The sequence below is a fragment of the Falco rusticolus genome, chromosome 4 (assembly GCF_015220075.1).
Source record: "Falco rusticolus isolate bFalRus1 chromosome 4, bFalRus1.pri, whole genome shotgun sequence".
In the NCBI taxonomy this organism is placed as follows: domain Eukaryota; kingdom Metazoa; phylum Chordata; class Aves; order Falconiformes; family Falconidae; genus Falco; species Falco rusticolus.
The window spans coordinates 1,240,363-1,264,061 of NC_051190.1; the positions used below are offsets into that span (position 1 = coordinate 1,240,363).

Sequence of the window (23,699 nt, forward strand, 5' to 3'; positions counted from 1 at the left end):
TCGCCTGCCCCGGCACGGCCCCGCTCCGCCCCGGCACGGCCCCGCCCCGTTCCGCCCCGGCCCGCCCGGGCTCGGCACGGAACGGCACTGCACTGCACGGCACGGCGCGGCACGGAACGGCACGACAGCGCCCAGGTGAGCGCCCAGCCGCCTGGCACGGCTCGGCACCGGAGCGGACCGGACGGCCCCGGGGAGGGGCGGATGGGACAGCCGGACCCGACGGAGACCCCGCCTGGGGACCGCTGCCGGCACCAGTGAGCTGGGGCGGCGGGGCCCGGCCCCGGGGTGCGTTGGGGTTCCTGTCCCTGCGGGCTGGCAGGGGACTTGTCTCAGCCCCGCGGGGATCCCCTGGCTCCACGGCTGTCCCGGGGGGGCTGGCAGCCGTACCCATCCCCGGGCCAGCCCCAGGAGGCCCTTGGGGTCCTTGTCCCCGGGGGACTGGCAGGGTCCCCATTCCAGTCCCCGGGAGGGGGAGGGGTTACAGGGCAGGGATGCTTCTGGGGGACAGGCAAGGGGCTGGGAGGTGGCAACAGGCAGGATGTTTTCCCCCGGCCACAGGCACTTGGCTTCACCCCCCGCTTGCCATATTTGGGAAGAGATTTGGTGCGAACAATCCTCCTACGGCAGCACCCAGTATTGTCTGGCCCCAGGGGACCCCCAGGGGACCCCAGCACTCCCTGCCCCACACACAGCTGTGGCAGTGCCCCAGGTTCCTCACCCATCCACAGCGGGTAAAGCCCTTTCTCCTCTATTTTGGCAGATGCGATGGTGACCTGTCCTCCCTATGTCCCAACCCTGCTCAGTGCCGAGACCATTGATAACCCCATGCCAGCGGCACCGCACAGCATGGGGCTGTTGTGCCGCATGTGCCTCTTGCTGGTGCTCACCCTGGCCCCGCTGGGCACTGGCATCTGGCAGTGCCCCCGCATCCCTTACAGCTCCACCAGGAACTTCTCCGTCCCCTATGTGCTGCCCAGCCTTGATGCTGGCAGCCCCGTGCAGAACGTTGCTGTCTTCGCCGACTCCACTGGTCCAGTCGCCATCTTCTTGGCCATCCGTAACCGCATCCTGCTGGCCAGCCCCGAGCTGCAGCTGCTCTCTGTCCTCGTCACTGGCCCAGTGGGCAGCACCGAGTGTGAGATCTGCCACCTGTGCCCAGACACCACAGACAGCCCCAAGGACATGGACAACATCCTGCTGCTGCTGGACCCGCTGGAGCCGTGGCTGTACAGCTGCGGCACGGCACAGCACGGGCTGTGCTACCAGCACCAGCTGGAGGTGCGGGACGGCAAGGTGGCCATCACGGCCACGCACTGCCTGTACTCGGCCACGGGTAACAGCCCTGCGTCCTGCCCTGACTGTGTGGCCAGTCCCCTGGGTACCAGTGCCACTGTGGTGGCCACCTCCTACGCCTCTTTCTTCTACCTCGGTTCCACCATCAACAGCAGCATGGCGGCACAGTACAGCCCACAGTCAGTGTCCATCCGCAGGCTGAAGGGCACCTTGGACGGCTTTTCGAATGACTTCCAGTGGCTGACGGTGCTGCCGCAATACCAGGACAACTACACCATCCACTACGTGTACTCCTTCGCCGACAGGGACCACGTCTACTTCCTGATGGTGCAGCCGGAGCGGCCGGGCTCAGCGACGTACCACACGCGCCTGGCACGGCTCAGCACCCATGAGCATGACCTTCACCGCTACCGTGAACTTGTCCTTGACTGCCGCTTTGAGTCCAAGCGGCGGCGGCGGCGCAGTGGCGAGGAGGGTGCCACGCGGGACGTCACCTACAATGTGCTGCAGGCAGCCCACACTGCCCGCCCCGGTGCCCGCCTGGCCCGGGACCTCGGCATCAACAACACCGACACGGTGCTCTTCGGTGCCTTCGCCGAGAGCCATACAGAGAGCCGGGTGCCACAGCACAACTCGGCCGTCTGCGCCTTCCCCCTCCGCCTCCTCAACCAGGCCATGGAGGAGGGCATGGAGAAGTGCTGCGGCACCGGGCACCAGCCACTGCTGCGGGGGCTCAGCTTCTTCCAGCCAGTGGAGTACTGCCCACACAACGTGAGTCCTCTGCCCTGCGCTGCCGGGTGCTGTGCCCATCCCAGGGGCTTGGTGGTCAGCTGGGAGGCGGGGAGGTGGAGCTGGGATGCTGGGAAGCACTGGTAAAGTGGGGTGGACTCGGAGGGGGTGGGTTGGTCAGGGGGAGAGCGGCACTGCCCAGGTGGGGGGTAGCCCCACCAGCTGCCCACTGCCTATCGCAGGGGCCGCCACGCTTCGCCAGCCCCGGCCGTGCAGGGAGGCAGGGGCCGGTGGGCAGCCGGCTGCACTCCCCCCCAGGCACCCCGTGCTCACCGAGCTGGGATGCTGCAGACACATGTCCCAGCACATGGCACTGCTGCTTGCCGTGCACCAGGCCAAGCCTCGCCCAGAATGGCTTCCTGGGGGAGCGCTGGCTCCAGCCCATGGTGACTGTCCCCAGCGCTGGGTTGCTGATGGCCATCCTCTCCAGCTTGTTTATGTGTGCAAGAGACGGGGAGGCTGTGGGGCCTTGGTGCTCCCCGGGCCAGGCTGTGTGGGGTGCCCGGCCGCTCCCGCCTTGCCCCCCCATCCCCCCCCCCCCGCCAGGGCCCCCGCCTTCTCTGGGCAAATAAACCGCAGGCGGAAGCGCAATTAGTCACCAGGATTTCTCGTCTGCCGTGGCCTCAGGGTGGGAACACTGTGTCCCAGGTACAAGCCCTGGCATGGCCAGGACAGGGGCAGGTGGGCAACCTGGTGAGGCCCCCTCTGCAGGGTCCCAGCGAGCACCCATGACGTGAGTTCTGGTGTTCTCAGCCAGGCCGGGGGCGAGGTGTGGCCAAGCCCCCTCCTCATCCGGCACGTGGAGTAGACAGCCCCTGCTGCTGCCACACCCGGGCAGGGCGAGCCTGGAGGGGACCCCGGCCCACGCATCGGGGGGGGCCCAGTGGGGACCCCCTGGCTCCTGGTATCCCACTTCAAACCCATGCCCCCGCCAAGCTCCAGGGGCTGGGGAGGGCCGGCTTTGGGGTGTTGGTCCTGCGGTGCCAGCGCCATAACCACATCCAGATGGGGCGGGAGGGGAGGGCAGGATCTGACGCTGCGCGGGGGCTGCGGGAGGGGCCCTGGATGTGGCTTTTCCTGCAGAATTTTCGCAGCCTGGTGGGGAGCTTGGGCAATCAGGTGTTCTTCAAAATATCTTGTGGTGGGAGCTGGTGCTCACCCGCAAGGGTATGGGGGGGTCAGGGTGCCGGGGCTGGCTTCAAGTCACCCACCCCGCTCTCGGATGCAGGTGAACCTCTCGGCGCCAGTGACCGACACCAGTTGCTGGGACCAGCCCACCCTCGTCCCTGCCACCTCCCATAAGGTGGACCTGTTCAACGGGCAGCTGGCCAGTGTCCTCCTCACCTCCATCTTCGTCACTGCCCTGGGGGATGTCACCGTGGCCCACCTGGGCACGGTGGAGGGACGCATCTTCCAGGTGGGATGGGGGGCCGGGAGGGGTGGGGGCTCCCAACAAGGTGCGGGGTGCACTTAGCCCCCTACTCTGTCCCGCTGCAGATGGTGCTCCAGCGCTCTAGCTCGTACCTCCTCACCTTGGCCAACTTCTCCCTGGGGGAGCCGGGGCCGGTGTGGGGTGCCATGGGGCTGCAGAGCCACTCGCTGTTCTTTGCTGCCAGCACCAAGGTGAGTGGGGGGCCCGGGGGGGGCAGGGCAGGTGCTGAGCCCCACACATCTCGCTCACTCCACTCTCCATCCCCAGGTGTGGCGCCTGAACGTCACTGGCCCTGGCTGCCGCCACTTCTCCACGTGCCAGCGCTGCCTGCATGCCGAGGGCTTCATGGGCTGCGGCTGGTGCAGGGATGGGTGCACACGCCGCCACGAGTGTGCTGGCCCCTGGGTCCAGGACAGCTGCCCACCCGTCCTCACTGACGTAGGTCTGCGCCGCTGTCCCCCCTGCTCCCCCCACATCTCCTGGGTGCTTGGATGAGGAGGGAGGTGGCAGATGGGGTGGCATGTGGTGAGACCTTTGCTCTGTCCAGAGATGCTCTCCCTGGGATGGGTGTCATGCCTTCTGGGGAAGGGGCTTTCCAGATCTGCAACCGTCCCCAGGTGCTTGGGGCTTGGGGCGACATGGATGCTTCTCCCACAGTTCCACCCCCGGAGCGCCCCGCTGCAGGGCCGGACGCAGGTGACACTCTGTGGCATGAGCTTCCACTCCCACTCGAACCCCAATCCCCACTACGGCCCCCCCGGCAGCTACCGGGTGGCTGTGGGACGGCGAGGCTGCACCGTGCTGCCGGAGAGCAGGAACCACAGGTGTGCAGTGGGGGTGGGGGCTGGGGACAGCAGCAGAGAGGGATCTGGGGCTCTCCCCAGCCGCCCATGGCTGACCCCCATCACTGCCCCGCAGACCCCCGCCCACCTCCCGCCGCAAGGACTTCGTGAATGTGCTGGTGTGTGTGCTGGAGCCAGGGGGCCAGATGGCAGTGGGGGGCCCAGCTGATGTGGTGCTCACCGTGGAGGAACCCGCCGGACCCTCCAGCTTCCATGTCCAGGGCTCCGCCACCCTCAGCGGCTTTGTCTTCGTGGTATGGTTGTGCGCTGGTGGTCACCCCGATGTGAGGCAGCTGCCCTCTGGCAGGGTTTGGGGGAGGGCTTTGCTTACCCACTCACCCCACAGATCCCATCTCTGCCCAGGAGCCCCATGTCAGTGACCTGCACCCCTCGTTCGGCCCCAGGGGGGGTGGCACCCACCTCTGGCTCCGTGGCACCCACCTCTCAGCAGGGAGCAGCTGGCAGGTGATGGTCAATGGCTCCGAGTGCCCCCTGATTGAGCAGCCCAGGTATACCCCTGCCCTGCCCCCACCAGGCACAGTGGGGTCCCTGGCATGGGGACAGGCTGGGAGATCCCCCCCCAGTCCCACTGTCCTCTCCAGCCACAGCCGCTTTGTTCCCAGGCAGGGCGAGGGGGCGATTCAGTGCACGGCTCCTGCTGCCGTTGGCCTGGGTGCAGCCTGTGTGTCCCTGTGGATCGACGGTGAGGAGTTCCCAGCCCCCTTGCCCTTCCAGTACCGCCCCGACCCCTTCGTTTCAGCCGTCATCCCCAGCTGCAGCTATGAGTGAGTGCGTTGGCTCCCTTTGCCCTGGCTGGGGGTCAGCCCCAGCCTTCCCAACACCCTGACTAGGCTGGATGAAGTTCTGGGGACCTTGGGCACCCTGGGGACCATGTGCACCCTTGGGACCACGTGCACCCCAGGGCCCTGATCCCTGCTTGCTGTAGGGGCTCAATACTCACCATCGTTGGCACCCACCTGGACTCAGTGTATCGTGCCAAGATCCGCTTCGAAGCCAGTGGCGTGAGGACCAAAGCCACAGTAAGCACCAGGGCAGAAGGCCATCACCCCCCCGCCCTGCCCCGCCTACCCCAGCCCGCCAGGCACCGTGCTGCGCCGGTGCCCAGCATCCCCCTGCCCGCAGGAGTGCGAGGGCTCGCGGGCACCGGAGCGGCTGCTGTGCCGCAGCCCGGCTTTCCCCTTCGAGAGCAAGGTGGCGATGGTGGCATCGGGGAACCTGAGCGTGCTGCTGGACAGCGCCACCGGCCACCGGCTCTTCCGCCTCCGCTACTACCCCCGGCCCGAGCCCTTCCCCTGGAAGCAGGAGGGCGGGCGCCTCCGCCTCAAGCCTGGCGATGACGAGATCGAGGTGGATGTACGTGGGGCGGCAGGGTGAGCCGGGGCGGGGGTCCCGCTGCTGGGACCTCCAGGCTCAAGGCGCTGTGTCTGGGCAGCAATGGGGGATGGATGCCGTGGTCTCCTGCATGAACGTCACCATGACGGTGGGTGGCCGGGACTGCCACCCCAACGTGCTGAAGAACAAGGTGACGTGCCGACTGCCCCGTGAGCTGCACCTGCCCCCGGCAGGAGCTCCTGTGGAGGTAGGCACCCCCTGGGTGGGCAACCCCCCCTGGTGTCCCCACCCCACGCCTACTGAGCCCCTGCTCCCCCAGATCTGCGTGAACAGCGCCTGCAAGGAGGTGGGCTGGGTGCTGCCCCCCCACACCTCGCTGGACCTTGCCGCCAGCCTGGCCCTGGGCACTGGTGTCACCTTCCTGCTCTGCTGCATCCTGGCTGCTGTGCTGCTCCGCTGGCGCTGGAGGAAGAGGGGAGGTGAGTGCTGTGCTCACCAGGCACCCTGCCACCCCCCAGCCCCCACCATGCCCCCACCCACCCACCCCGCTGCTGCCCACAGGGACCGAGAACCTGGAGCTGCTGGTACAGCCCAGCCATGGCAACCCCTCCGCCACCAGCCTGCGCCCTGGCGTCGACTACAGGGAGGTACTGGGTAAGTGTGTGTCACCAGCGGGTGGTGGGGTGCTGGGTGCCTGCCCAGCCCTCACCCTGCCTCTGCCTGTCCCAGCAGTGCTGCCCACGGCAGCCAGTCCTGGCCCAGCAGGGCCACGGGCACGATTCGCCAGTGCTGGTGCCGGTGCTGGCATGGCAGGCGGTGGCTCCCCCATGCCCCTGCTCAGGGCCACATCCTGCTGCCTGGAGGACCTGCAACCGGAGCTGCTGGAGGAGGTGAAGGACATCCTCATCCCTGAGGAGCGGCTCATCACCCACCGCCACCGGGTCATCGGCAAAGGTGATACTGCACCCTGATTTGGCCGTGGCATCACCCACTCACTGTGTGTGGCGCCAGCTTCACGTTACGCCACCTGTCCCCAAAGGGCACTTTGGCAGCGTCTACCATGGCACCTACATGGACCCACTGCTGGGGGACCTCCACTGCGCCATCAAGTCCCTGCACCGTGAGTAGTGCTCGCTCACATGGCGCAGCCCCGCGGCATGGCGTGGTGGCGGGGCCCTCCACAGCTCAGCTCTCGGCAGGCATCACGGACGTGGAGGAGGTGGAGGAGTTCCTGCGTGAGGGCATCCTTATGAAGAGCTTCCACCACCCTCAGGTGCTCTCGCTGCTGGGGGTGTGCCTGCCCCGCCACGGGCTGCCGCTCGTCGTCCTGCCCTACATGCGCCACGGGGACCTGCGCCACTTCATCCGCACCCAGGAGCAGGTAGGGGGGTACCCTGAGCAGGGGTTGGGGGGAAGACCCCCAAGCTTGGCTCACACTGCTTCCACCCTGCAGAGCCCCACACTGAAGGACCTCATTGGCTTTGGGCTACAGGTGGCCCTGGGCATGGAGTACCTGGCCCAGAAGAAGTTTGTGCATCGGGACCTCGCAGCCAGGAACTGCATGTGAGTGTGGCTGTGCCTGCCAGACCCCCCCATGAGGTCACCCTGGGGGTGGGCATGGGGGATGCTGCCCAGTCGTGCCCCCCAAAACCAGTGTCCCATAGGCTGGATGAGACACTGACGGTGAAGGTGGCTGATTTCGGGCTGGCACGGGATGTGTTTGGCAAGGAGTACTACAGCGTCCGGCAGCACCGCCACGCCAAGCTGCCCGTCAAGTGGATGGCGCTGGAGAGCCTCCAGACCCAAAAATTCACCACCAAGTCAGATGTGGTAGGCACAGCCCCTGTCCCTGTCCCCTATCCCCTGTCCCCATCCCACCTGGCCCCGCCATGGCAGCCCTCTGCTTGGCAGTGGTCCTTTGGGGTGCTCATGTGGGAGCTGCTGACGCGGGGGGCATCGCCGTACCCCGGTGTGGACCCCTACGACATGGCCCGCTACCTGCTGCGGGGGAGACGCCTGCCACAGCCCTGCCACTGCCCCGACACCCTGTGAGTGGGGCTGGGGGGTGGGCAGGGGGGTGGTGTGGGGTGTCCCCAGGGGGCCACCAGTGCTGATGGGCATGTCGGGGCAGGTATGGGGTGATGCTGAGCTGCTGGGCACCAGCACCTGAGGAGAGGCCGTCCTTCACGGGGCTGGTGGGTGAGCTGGAGCATGTCCTGGCCACGCTGGAGGGTGAGCACTATGTCAACCTGGCTGTCACCTACGTCAACCTGGAGTGTGGCCCCCCCTTCCCACCTGCTCCCCCGGGACAGCTGCCCAGCGGCAAGGATGAGGACGAGAATAACGAGGAAGAGGAGGAAGAAGAGGAGGAGGAGGAAGAAGAGGAGGAGGACACAGCCATGTGCTGATGGGGTGCTCTGCACTGTGGGGGCTCCTGGACCCCCATGCACCATGGGCACGCTCCCCCTAGGAGGGATGCAGCATGGAGCTGGGTGCTATGGGGCACCCTCCCTGTGAGACGGGTGCGGGGAGGCAGCTGGGTGCTGGGGGGGGTACCCCACAGCTCACACCCGCATTTGCTGGGTGTTCTCCAGGCTTGGTCCCATGCCACGGGGTGCCGTGGGGCTCAGCCCTGTGCTGGCTGGGTGCTGGGAGGCTCAGCCCCACACTGATGAGACTGTGCTGTCTGGGGCTCAGGCCCACAACGGCTGGGTGCTGGGGGTCCCAGACTCAGCCCCACAGTGGCGAGGCTGTGCTGTAGGGGGCTGGCTCAGCCCCAGTGGGTGCCACAGGGTGGCCTGGCCCACCCAGGGGTCCCGTGGGGTTTTCGGCCCCTTGGCGGCTGGAATTGCTCATTAAAAACTAATTATATTTTTTCCCAGACTGGGGCTGTGTCTGTGGGGGGGCCATGCGCGGATTGGCAGCACCCCTGTCCCCCTGCGTGGGGGGCTCCCGTCCCCGGCTCCCCCCGGGGCACCCCCCGGCAGGGGCCCAGCTGCGGGCGCGCCCACTGTTCCCGTGCCAGCCACGGGAGGGCACCTGCACACCGGGGCTGGCGCGGGCACCCCCGGCACTGTCCCCCGGGGCCAGCACACTGGGGTCCCCCAATGCGCCCCAGCTCCCGCCACAGCCCCCTGTGCTCGGGGGTCCCAGGCAGCCGGGAGGTGACGCCAGCACTAAGCAAAAGGATTTTCCTAAAATCCCCTGCCCAGCCTGAGCCCGTGGCCCCAGTCACCCCGCGGCGCAGTGCTCCCCGCGCCGTCTCACGCCTCACAGCACCCCAGCCATGCAGCCAGATGGGTGCCTCGAGCCCCCCGGCTGGCAGAGCCCCCCACTGCTGGCAGAGCTGCCAGCGGAGCCGTCGGGACTATATTTAGCTGCAGCTGAAGAGGGTGGAAAGGGCTGTACCCAGCGAGATGCCAGCTCCCCGCCACGACCCCCAACCACCCAAGTAAGGGGGCAGAAGCGAGGGGCACACCATGCTCTTGAGCATGGGGTGATGGTGCCCCTGGGATCCCACTACCTGCCGTGTGGGGTCTCCACGCCCCTGCGATCGTGGCATGATGGGTGCCTGGGGCATGGGATCGCAGTGATCATGGGATCACAATGCTCCTGGGAATGTTGGGTGCCTGGGCATGGGATCGAGGTGCCCATGGGATCATAGGTGCTTGGCTGTGGGATCACACTGCCACTGGTGTCATGGAGCCCAGGGCATGGGATTACAGTGTCCCTGGCATTGAGGTGCCCATGGGACCATGGTACCCAGGACGTGCAATCATGGTGGCAGACGCGGTGACACCCAGCCCACAATAACCCCCCGGCACTGCCTCTTTCCAGCACAGTGACCTACCCACCCTGCCTGCACAGGGTCCTGGCGGGGCACACTGGACAGGGCTTGGGGCTGCTGTGTGGTGACCAAGTGTCACCCTAATTACACCCTAATTGCTTCAGCTGCTGCCTGTGCAGGGGATGGTGCAGCTCATGCCCTGGGGCGTGCCCAGAGGCTGTCACTGGGGCTGCCCAGGAGCTGGGGGGAGCAGCTGAACCCCCCCATTGGTGCTCACTGCCAGATGAGCTGGCTTTCTCTGCTCCTTTTGCTAGCAGTGGTGGCAGATGTCACATTTGTGAGGAGCTCGTCCCAATGAGGACGTCCCCTCTGCCCCACTTTGGGGCAAAAATCCCCTAGAACAAGACACTGGAAAAGAGGAGGGGACCGGTGATGAGCATCACTGCCCCGGGTGCACACCCAGATCTCAGGGCAGGGGGTGAGGGCAGGGTTTGGGGGTGAGTGGGTGGTCAGGGGATGCTTGGGGCAGGTCTAGGACAGGGATGCTGAGACGTGCCCTGGCCCCACAGCCACGGGCAGCTCCGCTGGCCGGTCCATGGCCAGCCACACGGGTCCTGCAGCCAGCGCCGGCTTTAAATAAACCCTCCTCGGCTGCTCATTAAGCGGAACCGGAGCCGGGGGCCGCGTCAGCTCCCATCAGCCAAGCTGTCCTTCTCTGCCGGCCTCGCACCTGCACGGTGCCGCTGCTCGCAGGAGGATATTTTTAGCACACCTAGGTCCCAGCATCCCACAGTCAGGGGTCTGCCAGGATGGTGCCTCGGTTTCCCCGTGGCGGGGCCATGCTGCTCCCGTGGCCCGGGTTTTGGGGTGGCCGTGCCTCCCAGCATGGGTGCCAGCCCTGCCCACGCAAGGCCAAGCAGCACCATTTTGGCTACGCTGCCGAGTTGCTGTGGCAACTGGTACGGTGCAGGAAGGGGCTGGCACCGTGCAGTTATTAGGGCTGGATCAGAGACCAGGGGTGCTGGGGGATGCTGGGTGCCGGGGTTGTGGCTGGGGCAGCTGGCTGGGGCACTGCCAGCAGCTGGGATGCAGGGAGGGATGCAGGGAGGGATGGACAGATGGACAGACAGGCACTCTGGGTGTTGCCCCCCTCAGCACCGGGCAGGGCGGGTGCCCAGGGTTGTGGCTGGGTAGCAGATAGGTGCCAGGCCCCCTGTCCTGTGACATGGGGGGCAGCCCCAGGGGCACCCCATGTGAGCAGGGCTGTCAGGTGCCTGACGGTGGGGCGGTGCAGCAAACTGCTTGTTAGCTGACAAACCTCGCATGGTTACAGTGACGTGCCTAAGGCTGCCTCCCCCCCAGCAAATGTGCTTGCGGAGATGACAGATTTCATGCTAATACGCATTTATCCTGCCCTAATTACACAGCGGGAGGTGAGGAGTGAGCACCCGGCCTTTAATGCCATGGGCTGGCAAGCGCCCACCCCTGTCTGCCCCTGCCTGCTGCTGCCAGCCGGGATTGGCGCTGGTGCTGCACACACAGCCACAGCACAGGGGACAGGCAGGGGGACCTTGCAGGGTGGCATCTTGCAGGGCATCTGGCACCCCTGCCCCTGCTGTGGGGTGCCTCAGAGGTGCATGGGTGGGTACCAGCTGAGTGGCACCCTAAGGTGCTGCAGGGCTGGGCATGGTTGGTGGAGCACCTGGTTGAGCTTTGGGTGTGTGCGGCCATGCCATGCCGTGCCACACTGTGCCATACTGTGCCATGCCACATCGTGGTGTGCCCACCAGCCCCGGCTGCGGCAGAGCAGCCAGCATCCCACCCCGGCAGCACGCCTTGCACACACAGCACTTTAAATGTTTTATTTGGGGAAAGTGCTGTCGTTAGCAGGGATTAATTATTAAAATCAGACCCATCTATAAAACATGAGTGGCCACACGCGGGGCTGCGGGTGCACAGGCAGAGCCGGGCACAGTCCTGCCGCTGGCAGCTCCCGGGGACGCGCTGTGCCGGCCTTTGCCAGTGCTGCTCCAATGGCACGTCGCACCAGCAGTGGGTTTGGGCTCCTCATGGCAAAGTGGGTGCAAGTGCCGGTGCCTGCGGCGGGTGCCCCTCTTTTACCTCACCGCGGCCCACCAGGCAGCCAGGGGTGGGGGCTTGACCAGCGATGGGCAGAATTGTGCCAGATCAGCACCTGCGCAAGACGGCGCGCTCTGGTGCCAGCCGGCCCGGCGAGGGGTGGCAGGAGGCAGCAGGCAGCGCCAAGCTGTTTTTAGCGGCTGCTGGCGCACTGGGGAGCGGGTGTGAAGAGCGGCCGCTGCAGCGCCGTTTTTAGAAACCAGTAAGTTTTGCTAATGATGACTGCAATTGGCGGGGGGCTGCCCGCACCCCGGCCCCTGCTGCCTGCACCCTGGGCAGGCTGTGCACCCGGCCCCTGCAGCCAGCCCTGTCCCTCTGTCCTCCCCACCCGGCTCTGGCACCCGCACCTGGGGCACCCACACCCAGGGCACCCGCACTGCCCGGGCACCTCTGCGCCCAGGGAGCTCTGCTGGCCTGAGCAGCTGTGGTGGTCCCTGGGGCGCTTTGGTAGCTCTTGGCCATCTCTTGTCCCCAAGGAACTTTTCTTCACCCTGAAGCCTTCTAGCCTATAAGGCACATCTTTTTCTCCTTTTTCTGCCCCTGACAGCATCTGCCCTCAGCCGTAGAGGCTCACCCCATCTCAGTGCCTGGTCAGGACCTGTGCCAGCCATGTCCCAGTCCTGCTCCCGGTCCTGGTCCCACTCCTCTCACCGGGGGCTGGCTCTCTCCCGGCAAGGAGCCCCACTTGACTTGCACGTGGAACTCCTCACCCCGAGCAGCCTCCCTGCACCCTGGTCACTACAGCTGCAGGTACCACCCCAGGGGACACAGGGGCCCCCAAAGGTCTTCCAATGGGAAGGGGAACCAAACCCTGATGCCACGGGTCATGTCACCACTGTGGTGCAGGTGGTCACTGTGGTGACCATCCCCCCTCCCAGGCAGGGCTCTGGGGACCAGAGCCAGCCCTAGATGTGATGGGGGCCAAGCTGGTGCAGAGGCACAAGGCTTTGTGTGCTGTTGTCATCTTGTCATCGACACAAGGGATGAGCCACACAAGGAGTGGGCTGCCCCAGGATGAGCAGTTGCAGTCAGTGGTGCCCAGCCAGGCAGAGGGTGGCCCTGTCCTAACCCACAACGTGGTCACTGACTGGGATGAGCTGGAGGAGCTGTGGCACCGTGTCCTGTACCAGGAGCTGGGCATCTGGCCCAAGGAGGTGGCGGTGCTGGCCACAGCTGCCCCGCTCTCCCCCACCGCCAAGCAGGACAAGGTGGCCAACCTGCTCTCCAAGGACTTTGGGGCACCGGCCATGCTGGTGCTGCCCCACTCTGCTCACTGGCTGCTCTGACACCGGTGTGGCAGTGGGCTGCAGTGCCAGCACCTCCTATGTGGCAGGGTGCAGCAGGGCTATGCACTGCTCTCCCCCAACCCACCCCCTGCCTGGCCACAGCCGTGGCCACCCTAACGCTCCACCTGGGCCAGCTGCTGGGGTCCCACAGGGTCCACCTGGGTGCCAGCCCCCTGCACCACTTGAAGGAGACCTGCTGCTGTGTCCTGCTGGGGGCTGGGGGGAACCTGCCCCTCACCCCCCCTGCCCCTCGGGGCTGCTCCTGGAGGATGAGCAATTCCGTTGTCCTGAGGTGCTGCTGGCCCCCACCACCTGCTGTGGGCAGGGGGCACCATGCCTGCCTGCTGAGCTGGGGGTCCCCCCCACCGCTGCATGGTTGCCTGGCTGGACTGCTTGCTGGCCACCTCCCTTGACGCCTTCCAGGGTGCATGGGGAACCCAGGGTGCACGGGGAGGGCAACCCTGCCACTGTGCCCCCCCCCCCCCCCGCCCCCGCTGCTGACCCAAAAAAAGGGCCAGGGGTGGTGATCAGTGGCTGTGCCCCTTTTTTCCCTCCCTCTGCCCCCCTGCCAGCCCCCCCGAAAGGAGGGATGGGGTTTATTTGGCCCCGTTGCCGTGCCGACTGTGCAATTATCGCTGATTGCCTGGCGGTTGCCATGGTGATGGCAAGCACGCAGGGATGCGGTGCCACGTGGCGCTTGAGTCACGGACACGCTGCACCCCCCCACCCCCCCCTGCACCCCAGCACGCACCCCATGGCACCAGGCTGCCAGGCCAGGCTTGCCCTGCACCCCCTCCACCCGCTGGCTCTCCCCCCACCCATGTCCGTCCCCCCCCGAAGCAGAGGGGTACAGCCGGGTCCCCCCCATCCACTGTCCCTCACCCAAGGCAGAGGGGTACAGCTGGTGCCCCCAGCCCTGGCAGCCCCACACTGGGCAGCCCGGGCTTGCTCACTCCAGGGTCCTGCAGGAAATGTCACTGCAGACTGGCCATGTCATCCCACAGCCAGCTTTGGGCTCACTGCAGGGCAGTGGGAAGGGTGGTGGGTGCACAGGGCAGTGGGTGCTTGCAGTGGGGGGTACCTGAGGCAGTGGGTACCTGAGGCAGTGGGTGCCTGGGGTGGTGGGTGCCTGGGGTGGTGGGTGCCTGGGGTAGTGGGTGCACAGCACGGTGGATCCACGGGGTGGTGGGTGAGCAGGTCAGTGGGGCAGGGCACAGCAGGGACCAGTGCCATTGGGCTCAGCAGAGCTGATCGCCCCAAAACGGCACACAGGGTGGCCCAAGACCCCAACCAGGGCTGGGGCCAGCAGGAGACCGGGGGAAGTGATGGGACCCCGGGGCAGCCCTGCCCCGGGCAGACGGCTGGTGCCAGGAGGTGACGGGCGTGAGCTGGGCCGAGGGGTGCTGGAGGAGCACTGGTCTGTCCCCAGAGCTGCGAACCACCGCTGGGCAGCCCTGAGCTGCACCGGGCACCTGCCAAGTAATTGTGAGTTACGCTCCAGGTTCCCGCGAGGTGCAAAGATTAGTAACTGTGCCATGCTGTTGCCAGCCGCTATGATTAAACTCTTGATTAGAAGCTCAGACTACAGTGCCCTGCTAATTCCCCTGCTCTCACGTGCCATTGATTACCTGGCACGGGTGGCAGCGGGCCCAGGGCTCGCGGGGCTCGGGGGCACGCAGGGGACAGGTACGTGGGGTGCCCCAGGCTGCCTCTGCCTTGGGGTGCTGCCTGGTCTCCTTGTGCGCAGAGGGGAGATGCTGGTTTTGGGGATGGGACCGCAGTGTCCCCTGTCCGTGGGCCTGTCTGACCCGGCCATGGGGGGCTGTAGCTCCTAGGAGAGGATGGCCACAGCCCTGTGGTGGCTCAGGGTGCTGTGGGCTGGGTGCTTCTGAGGACCTGGGGTTTGGTGGGTGCAGGGGCACGAGGGCAGGGGAGTGGGGTTGCAGTTTGGAAGCGGCACCATAAGGGCCACAAATGGCAGCACACGGCACGCAGCCATTTGGGAGCCTGTGCACATGGCTGCACCGCATGAGGAGCGAGGTGCTGCAGGGGCTGGGGACCTGCCTGCCCCCGCTGGGGCTGTGCTGCCTGCCCTGGGCTGTGGGCAGAGTTAAGAGCATCGTGGTGGCCAATTTCTTGCCTCTTTCTTGCCCCTTGGCTCAGGCCATGGGGCACAGACAATCCCGGTCCATGGGGGAGTGAGCGGAGCCTTTGACCCCACAGCTGGACGCGGAGGACAAGGGAAGGAAGTTGTGTGGTTCCCATGAGGATCATGGCACGGAGGCAGGACCATGTGCCTGCCCACATCGTCATGGCACCTTTTAGTGTCCTCAGGGGACAGACACCTGTGATGCTGAGCCCACACTCAGCTCTGCTAATAACCTCCTCCTGTCCCGTCCCATCCATCCCACCACATCCTATCCCATCGGATCCCATCTGTCCCATCCCATCCCATCTCTTCTCATCCTATCCATCCTGTCCCATCCCATCCTATCCCACACCATTCCATTCCATCCATCCCATCTGCAGCCCAGGGGATGCCAGCTCACCCCAGTGTCCCCTCTCTCCCACCAGCAAAGCCTGCTGTGATGCCATGGCTGGATGCGGCCCGTGGGGCACAGCATCCCTTGGGCGGCCACCCGCCGGGGGAGGAGCTCGGACTGGGACAGCAGGGACAGGCTCAGGGGACACCACAGGCAGCTGGGCTCACCCGGCCGGGCAGCAGCTGGAACGGAGCGAGCCGCGGGGGGTCACGGGTATTTACGCACCCCCCGAGCCGCCGCCGCGTGGGCAACGGCGCGGGGTCCCGTGGGTTCCCGGACCCCAGGCAGTGGCAGCGTCCCGGCCCGCTGGTGGTGGCTGCGCCGCCGCCCTGCCCAGGGCAGTGGCCGCCCCGGGGGACACGGCTGCCCCGTCCCGCCGCGCTGCGGGGGCGCGTCCCCGGAGCCACGCGCGTCCCAGCCCCGCGGGCGCCTCTCCCGCGCGCGACGGGCGGGGCGCGAAGTTTGGCGGTGACGTCAGGGGCGGGGAGGGGCGCCCCGGGGGCGGGGCCCCGCGGTCCCGCCCCCCCAACTTGCCGCGCCGGGCGCGCGGGGCCGCGCCGCGACGGACCGACGGCTCGGCTCGGCTCGGCTCGGCCCGGCCCGGCTCGGCTCGGCTCGGCTCGGCTCGGCTCGGCCCGGCACCGCACCGGCCCCGCGCGGAAGGGCGGGAGGGAGGGGCGTGCGGCCCCCCCAAGCGGCGGCCCCGGGCCGCGGCCCCCCTTTGCGGTCGGAGAGGCGTGCAGGTGAGCGCCGCGCCGCGCCGGGACAGCCCCGAGCCCAGCCGTGCCGGTCCGTGCCGTGGGCGAGGGGGGCCGGGCCCGGGGTGGGCGCGTTGCTGGGCTTCGGCACTTGGCCGGGGGCTGCCCCCGCGCTGTCCCCCGCCCCGCGGTGGCCCGGTACCCCCCGGCGGAGCCAGACCCGGCTCCGTGTGCGCCCCGACGGCCGCCCGCCACCGCCCCTGCCCCGCCGGCACCCCGCGTCCCGCAGAGCCCCAGCCCCGACGGGCGCCGCGGGCACGGCGCGCTGCCGGAGCCCGGCCCCCCCCCCCGCGCGTCCCTGCTCGCCCCCCCGGGGCCGGTGCGGAGCCCGGCGAGCCGGGCCGGGGGGCCTCGCCCCGCGCCCCCGCCGCCCAGCCTCCTCTCCCGGGCCCCGGCCCCTCTCTCCCGCAGCCCCGCTCCCCTCCCGCTGCCGCATCGCTCCCAGCCGGCCGCGGCCGAAAGCTCCCCTGCGGTGCGCGGCCCGGGCTGCCCCTCGCCCCTCTGCCGGGGCTGGGGGTCGGGGGCTGCGGCCCGGCCCCGCCGCTGCCCAGCCCGGGCGCTCCTGCGGGCAGCGCGGGACTGGCGCAGCCCCTCCGCCTGCCGCCTCCTGCACTGCTGGTGTGCCGGTCCGTCTCGGCCCGGCGGCGTTTTCTGCCTCTCCTCGGTGCATCCTTCCCCCGGGATGTGGGGGGTGGGATGCCAGCGGAGACCCCCTCCACGGACACGTCCAGGGCAGCTGCAGGTGGAAGCGGGGTTGCAGATGGAGCGCCGGCCGGTGGCACCCCACGCCGTGGGGCAGGGCTGGGGTGCGGGGGGCTGGGGGACCCACTGGTGAGGGCTGCGTGGCTGCGTCATCCCTCCGTGCCATCCGCACCCGGCCACCCACTTCCCCGCTATTGTCTTACACCTGCTGTTGCTTCTGCTCCCAAATTAGATGCTTTGGGGAGGGGGGAGTGGGGGGGGGCTGGCTGCGCACGGGTGCCAGCACAGCACCCAGCCTCCCCCCCGGCACCCCAGGGAGGGAGCGCTTGCCCCTTCACCCACCCCTTCTCTGGGCACCCCTGCCACGGTGGGGGCGCTCTCGCCTGTGGGGCGCAGGTGCTGGCCCCAATGTGGGGCTAGGTGCCAGCCTCACTTGTGGGGTACCCCACGAGAGCTGAGCCCCCCTGAGCCAGCCTCGGGCAGGGGAGGGTGCCAGTGCTCAGCCCTGGCAGGATGGGTCCCCACTAAACCAATGGGAACTAATTTTATGAGCGCAGATTAGCTGAGCACTCACAGAGACAGCAATAAAATCCCGATATATCATCCCACCCGGGTCCCCTTCCCAGCTAATCCTGGCATCATGCCGCCGGCGCTGGCAGCATTCCCACCCACCCGCAGGCCAGCCCTGCCTGTGCCAGCCCGTGGCACCGAGCCTGCCGCCATGCCAGCAGCTGCCAGGACAGCCCTCGTCCCCCTCGGCTGGCCACAGTGGCATGGTAGAGCCGAGGTCGTGTGGCAGGGGGCCATGCAGGTGCCAGGCAGGACACGTTTGCCAGGGAGGCTGTTGGGATGAACCAAGTGTGGGCTGGAAAGCCTCACCCGGTCTGTGGCATGGGCAGGGGTGTCCCATGGGTGGTCTGCTTCTCTTTTGGGGCTGGGTGCACCCTGAGTGGGACAGGGCAGGTGCTCTTGCCCATTGTGGGCTTTCTCGGCAGGAGGGTGCCTGGGTGTCATGTGAGCAGGGAGCACCCATCTTGCAGGCATCGCTGGGGCAGGCACAGAGGGCAGGTCAGCTCCAAGGGATTAAGGCAGGAAGGAGCATCCCCCTTTTCCCTAGCCTGCTGCACCCACAGCCCACCCAGATTTGGGGTCAGTCACCCCAGGGAATGCTGAGGTGCATGCCCAGGGTGCTGTGGACAGGACCACCTTCCTCCCAGAGCTCACGTGGCGGAGACGGGGCCATGCACCCGCAGGTGGGTTGGGTGCTGCCAGGTGCTACCCGTCCCTGCCCCCTCCGAAGGATGTGCCGCTTTCTGCATCTCCAGCTCCCATTGCCATAGCAACAGGCTCGGCGCTTGGGTACCCGCGATGCCGGCTCCCGCATCCCGCACTGCCATCCTGCCCGTGGCCCTCGCTGCCAGGCCCCCGGGCGCTGCTGGCACAGCATGGCAAGGCCAGCACATCCGCAGCGTGGCATTTCAGGAGCTTTAGCACCGGGTGATGAGTGCCTCCAGCGTCGTGCCAGCATCCCGTTGTGGGGTCCTGCTTGGGTCCATCCAAGAGGACTGGGGGGGGGGGGGCCTGGGCAGCCCTGTCTCTTTCTGAGCCATCAGAAAATAGCATCAGCTGGAACTTCCTCCTGGTAACAGGGTGGGAAAAGGAAAAAAATCACTTCATGGGACCAATTTTTTGCTGGGAAGCTTCCAAGCAGGGTCTGGTTTCGAAGGGTTCTCAGCAGGAAAGCAAGGGGCAAAATGTCCTGCCAAAAGGGCCAGAGGAGCTGGCACGTGCCGAGGTCGGTGACCTGCCCACTGCAGGCAGCAGGAGTGCCGGCACTGCTGAACAGCCGTGCCCGCCTGCCCGGTGCTGCAGTTGGGCACCCGGGGCTGGTCAGGGCCAGGGAGCTGAGGCTGGTGTAAGTCACTGCACATGTGACAGTGTGCAATGATGTTTTGCCTGGGGAAACCCTGACTACAGAAATGTCACCGTGAGGCAAAACCGGGGCAAAACCGAGCTGAGATACCGGAAAGGGTCTGTGCCTCCACTTGCTTCCCTAGTGGGTGCTCCAGGCTCTGCGCTAGCCCTGGCTACTTAATAAATCATTAACAATCTGTGAACTGGGGCCAGGGGGGCTGGCTCGCAGCCCTGCCGGCGCCCCAAGCCCAGGCAGAGCGGCCGGATGCCACGGGGATGGACGCGCATTGGTGGCATTGGGCATGTGGTGGCTTGTGGTAGCCAGGGAGCAAAAGCAGCCGCTGTACTTCGTCAGGTTTTACAGCACTAGCTGTAACTAGCACGGCTCGGGGGGGGCTGGTGCAGTTCCGGGGGGTGGAGGGTGGTGCCGGGGTGCTCACCGCCTCTCCCTGCCCTGCCAGCACCGGGCCCTGCGATGCCGTTTGGCTGCGTGACACTGGGAGACAAGAAAGATTATAACCAGCCGTCTGAGGTGACCGACAGATATGACCTGGGCCAGGTCATCAAAACGTGAGTTGGTCCCTCCCTGGCCCCGCGGGTGCCCCAGGGACCCCAACCGCCTGTGTGCTGCGGGCTGAGGAGCAGCACGATGCTGCCCATGGTCCACAGCTGGGCTGGGCAGGGCACATGCTGGGGTGGCTGTCCCCTAGTCCCTCTCGCTGCTGGGGGTGGGGGGTATCTGTCGCCAGCTCCAAGGAGGGTGGCGAGGTTTCCCAGCTGCTGCTGGCTGCAGCTGGGCAGCTCCCCGTATCGCTACCTCCTCCCCCCAGATTTGCGGGGATTGCAGCAATTCCACACGATCCCAGCTCCCCTGAGTGCTCCAGGAAGCAGGAGGGCTCTGCTCCAGTAAAGAAAAGGACAGATGTCGTCTGCAGGGGACAAGTGCTGCTGCTTCCCCACTTTGATTGCTATGCTGGGGGACCCGCTTTGATTGCTATGCTGGGGGACCCGCTAGGAAGCACTTCAAAAAATGAAGCCCCCAGACCCAACTGAGAGTGGTTTGACCCCAAAATATTCAGCAGAAATTTTTCCATCGGCCTTCAAAACACCAGGACCGCTTGGCTGTGGGTCATGCCTGGCAGGGTGATGTGTTGTGGCAGTGGGGACCTGTTTGGGTGCTCCTAGAGCTTTACTCCATCCTCTGGGCAGCCTGTCCCAAAACCCATGGGTCCCAGCTGCCCTGCACCCAAGGCGGTGGCCATGAGGATTTTGGTGCAGCCGGGGGGTGCAGGAAAGCCCAAGGCTTTGGCAGAGCGGTGCCAAGTGTGCCCCAGGGGCTCCCCTGCGGCTCTGGCCTGGCCGATGGGCTCGAGCACCATTAATAATAGAACAGAAATATTGCAGCATCCCCAGGCAACCGGTGCATATCCCCTTCTTTCTTCCCGACTGCAGCACTGACATTAATGTTGGGGTGTGCTGCTGTTCTGCCTTGGCATGGGCAGCTCGGCAGTGGGTCTGACCCCGGCTGCTGTGGGGAGGGGGCTTTTTAATCAGCAAATTTCCTCCCTTCCCTATTGATCTGCTTGTTCCATATCAGTTCCTTCTCACTGGCTTTCACACACACACATCCTCTTGCCTCCAGAGAGACTCTTCACTGCAGCTTCCTTCCACCCCAGCAGCATCTCCCCTCACTGCTGGGATTGGGGTGGGGTGGGGGTGCTGGTGGGTCTGGGGACCACCCAAGCACCACGAGCTGGGCAGTCCCCAGGGGGGTGACAGCTGCAGGCACCCTTGCAGGGAGGAGTTCTGTGAAATCTTCCGGGCCAAGGAGAAGACAACAGGGAAGCTGTACACCTGCAAGAAGTTTCTGAAGCGAGATGGGCGGAAAGTGCGGAAGGCGGCCAAAAATGAGATCATTATCCTCAAAATGTGAGTGCTGGGGCCAGGGGGGGCTTCCAGGCAAAGCAGGGACCCCTGCCCATGCCCCTATGTGTCTGTAGGGTGAAGCACCCCAACATTCTACAGCTGGTGGACGTCTACATCACCCGCAAGGAGTATTTCATCTTCCTGGAGCTGTAAGTTTTGGGGGTGCGGGGGGCTGGCGGGGGGTGCCCCGTTGGGGGTGTGTCTTGGCAGAGCTGCTGTTGGCAGGGCCACTGGCCGGGAAGTCTTCGACTGGATCCTGGACCAGGGGTACTATTCGGAGAGGGACACCAGCAACGTCATCCGGCAGGTGCTGGAGGCGGTTGCCTACCTGCACTCACTCAAGATTGTCCACAGGAACCTCAAGGTGGGTGGGGGAGTGGGTGGGAGGACCCGTGGGTGCTGGTGTGCCCCCCACCCCAGTGCTCACGGCCCTTGCGCCCGCAGCTGGAGAACCTGGTGTACTATAACCGCCTGAAGAACTCCAAGATCGTCATCAGCGACTTCCACCTGGCCAAGTTGGAGAATGGGCTCATCAAGGAGCCCTGTGGCACCCCTGAGTACCTGGGTGGGTGAGAGCCAGCCGGGCGGGCGGGTGGGTGGGCGGGGGTGGGTAGCACTGCCGGGGTCCCAGCACGTCCCTGCTGCTCCTGGCCACACTGGGGACCAGTCCTGGGGGCTCCCATCGGATACGTGATGGTCATGGGTGCTCCTGGCAGGTCCCTCCTGCTTCCCATCACCCCAGGGCTGATCCTGGGTTCTCCCAGTGGGTCCCTGTGGCTCCCCATCACCCCGGGGCTGATCCTGGGTGCTCCTGCTGGGTCTCTGCTGCTCCCCATCACCCCGGGGCCAATGCACGGTGCTCCCAGTCGGTATCTCCCTCTCCCCATCACCCTGGGGGTGAGGGGCCAGGGCACTGGGGACCCCGGGGCAGGGCTGCTCTCCTGTCCCTCGCAGCTCCGGAGGTGGTGGGGCGGCAGCGGTACGGGCGGCCAGTGGACTGCTGGGCCATCGGCGTCATCATGTACATCCTGTGAGTGCGGGGTGAAGGCCAGGGTGGTCGTGGGGGGCCAGGGGCCAGGGGCTGGTCTAAGCCCCCCTACCCTGTCCCCCAGCCTCTCGGGGAACCCCCCCTTCTATGAGGAGGCAGACGAGGATGACTATGAGAACCATGACAAGAACCTCTTCCGCAAAATCCTGGCTGGGGACTACGAATTTGATCCGCCATACTGGGACGACATCTCGCAGGCAGGTGAGCCCTGCACTGGGAGGGGGACACACACAGGGTCCCACGTTGTCCCCCTGCACTCACTTCCCCACCCTGTGTCCCCAGCCAAGGAGCTGGTGACGCGCCTGATGGAGGTGGAGCAGGACCAGCGGATCACAGCGGAGGAGGCCATCTCCCACGAGTGGTGAGGGGCAGCGGGGGTGGGCAGGGGGCTGGGGGGGGGCTGGCAGGGGCTGCTCACCCCTCCCTGCCTACCCAGGATCTCCGGCAACGCTGCCTCCGACAAGAACATCAAGGATGGTGTCTGTGCCCAGATCGAGAAGAACTTTGCCCGGGCCAAGTGGAAGGTGGGTGGGGGTGCCCCGTGCCTCAGTTTCCCCTCTCAGCCGAGCCCAGCCCAGCTGTCAGCCTGGGGCAGGGGGCGGGGCTGCCACCCCCTGCGACCCCACCAGCCCCCCGCAGGCATCCCTGGTGGGGGACCCGACGCCCCGGTGAGGGGCCCGGGGGCAGGGCAGCACCCCACCGCCCCCCGCCTCTCCCTCCGCCCGCAGAAAGCCGTGCGAGTGACGACGCTCATGAAACGCCTGCGGGCGCCCGAGCAGACGGAGACGGCCCCGGCCCCGGCCCCCGCCGCCGCCGCCGCCGCCGCCACGGACACTGCGGCCCCCGGCACGCCGCCCGCCGCCGCGCAGTCCCCGGCCCCCCGCCCGCCGCCCGCCGCCACGTGTAATGGGGACGGGGCCGCCGCCGCCGAGGCCCCCAGCGAGCAGGCCGGCTGAGCGGCGCCCCCCGCTCCTCTGTACATAGCCCCGGCATGGCCCCCCCGCGCCCCCGCCTGCGGCCCCTTTTCTACGTGCCCCGACGGAGAGCCGGCCGCGGGGCAGAGCCCTGCATGGAGCCCGTCCTCCCCGGCCCCCCTCTCCCCCCTCGGTGGCTTTGCCGGTCGGTCTGTCCCCCCCGCCCCGTCACTCCCCCCTCCCCCTGCTCTCTCAGTCTGTCCCCCGCCGCCGTCCTCCCCCGGGGATGCCCAGAGATACGGGGCAGCCCTCCGGCCGCGAGCCCCGCAGGGCTGGGGGGGCGGCGCGGGGCCCCCGGACACGCGTGCATGTGCGGGGCCGTGAGAGGGTCGCGGGCAGAGCATCTGCACCACCCCCCCCTCCCATCCCGGGGGGGCGCAGCGGGCAGAGCACCTGGCAGCCCCCCTCATCCCGGGGGGCCGCGTAGCGGGGGGCGAGGCGGCACGGACCCCCTCCCCGCCCGGGGGCGGCCCGCGCGCCCCCGCGCATCGTGTCCGGAGGATCCCGAGCGGCCTCCCCGTGCCCCCCCGGCCCGGACCCCGCTTCCCCCCCGCAGCTGCATGCCTGCAGGGCCGGCTCTGCCCGCGGCTGCCGCCGGCGCCCCCCGCTGTATCTCTGGCAAATAAAGACCCGCTGAGGACAAACTGAGACGGCACCAGCGCCTGCCCTGTCTCTCTGTGGGGCCCTGTCCAACTCGGCGGGCGGCGGGGCCCGCCCCGGTTGGGAGCGGCAGGGCCCTGCGGCAGCTTCTCCCGGCCCCCGCCCGCCCCGGGAAGGAGCCGCGCGGCCCAGCGGCCGTCGTTAGGCTCCAGGGTACACGGGCGCGGCGAGCGGGGGGAGCCGGGGGCCTGTCCCCGCCCTCGCGCGCAGGACACGCCCCCTCAGGCTCCGCCCCCGGCCGTGGAGCGGGGCC

The 23,699-nt window shown here is 67.2% G+C and overlaps 2 protein-coding genes across 5 annotated transcripts; both read left to right on the forward strand.

Moving 5' to 3' along the window:
- The first annotated feature begins 95 nt into the window (after nucleotides 1-95).
- On the forward strand, nucleotides 96-8,584 carry MST1R (macrophage stimulating 1 receptor). Its single transcript, XM_037385686.1, has 21 exons — nucleotides 96-135; nucleotides 761-2,064; nucleotides 3,311-3,499; nucleotides 3,580-3,705; nucleotides 3,782-3,952; nucleotides 4,172-4,338; nucleotides 4,433-4,610; nucleotides 4,720-4,865; nucleotides 4,980-5,141; nucleotides 5,303-5,396; nucleotides 5,500-5,730; nucleotides 5,810-5,956; nucleotides 6,029-6,188; nucleotides 6,271-6,363; nucleotides 6,442-6,663; nucleotides 6,749-6,829; nucleotides 6,909-7,090; nucleotides 7,163-7,272; nucleotides 7,374-7,539; nucleotides 7,621-7,757; nucleotides 7,841-8,584. The coding sequence occupies exons 2-21, from the start codon at nucleotides 766-768 to the stop codon at nucleotides 8,115-8,117; spliced, it is 4,338 nt and encodes a 1,445-aa protein (XP_037241583.1). The 5' UTR covers nucleotides 96-135; nucleotides 761-765; the 3' UTR covers nucleotides 8,118-8,584.
- Nucleotides 8,585-16,048: 7,464 nt separating this feature from the next.
- CAMKV (CaM kinase like vesicle associated) lies at nucleotides 16,049-23,434 on the forward strand. Of its 4 annotated transcripts, none has more exons than XM_037385696.1 (11): nucleotides 16,049-16,207; nucleotides 19,300-19,408; nucleotides 20,636-20,767; nucleotides 20,839-20,913; nucleotides 20,990-21,128; nucleotides 21,209-21,329; nucleotides 21,719-21,794; nucleotides 21,877-22,013; nucleotides 22,095-22,173; nucleotides 22,249-22,336; nucleotides 22,541-23,434. In XM_037385696.1, exons 2-11 carry the CDS (start codon nucleotides 19,314-19,316, stop codon nucleotides 22,766-22,768), a joined length of 1,170 nt encoding a protein of 389 aa, XP_037241593.1. In that variant the 5' UTR covers nucleotides 16,049-16,207; nucleotides 19,300-19,313; the 3' UTR covers nucleotides 22,769-23,434. The 4 variants fall into 4 exon arrangements, with proteins under 4 accessions (XP_037241593.1, XP_037241592.1, XP_037241595.1 ...); XM_037385695.1 differs by lacking the exon at nucleotides 16,049-16,207 and adding an exon at nucleotides 19,062-19,210; XM_037385698.1 differs by lacking the exon at nucleotides 16,049-16,207 and adding an exon at nucleotides 19,093-19,181.
- Nucleotides 23,435-23,699: the final 265 nt, after the last annotated feature.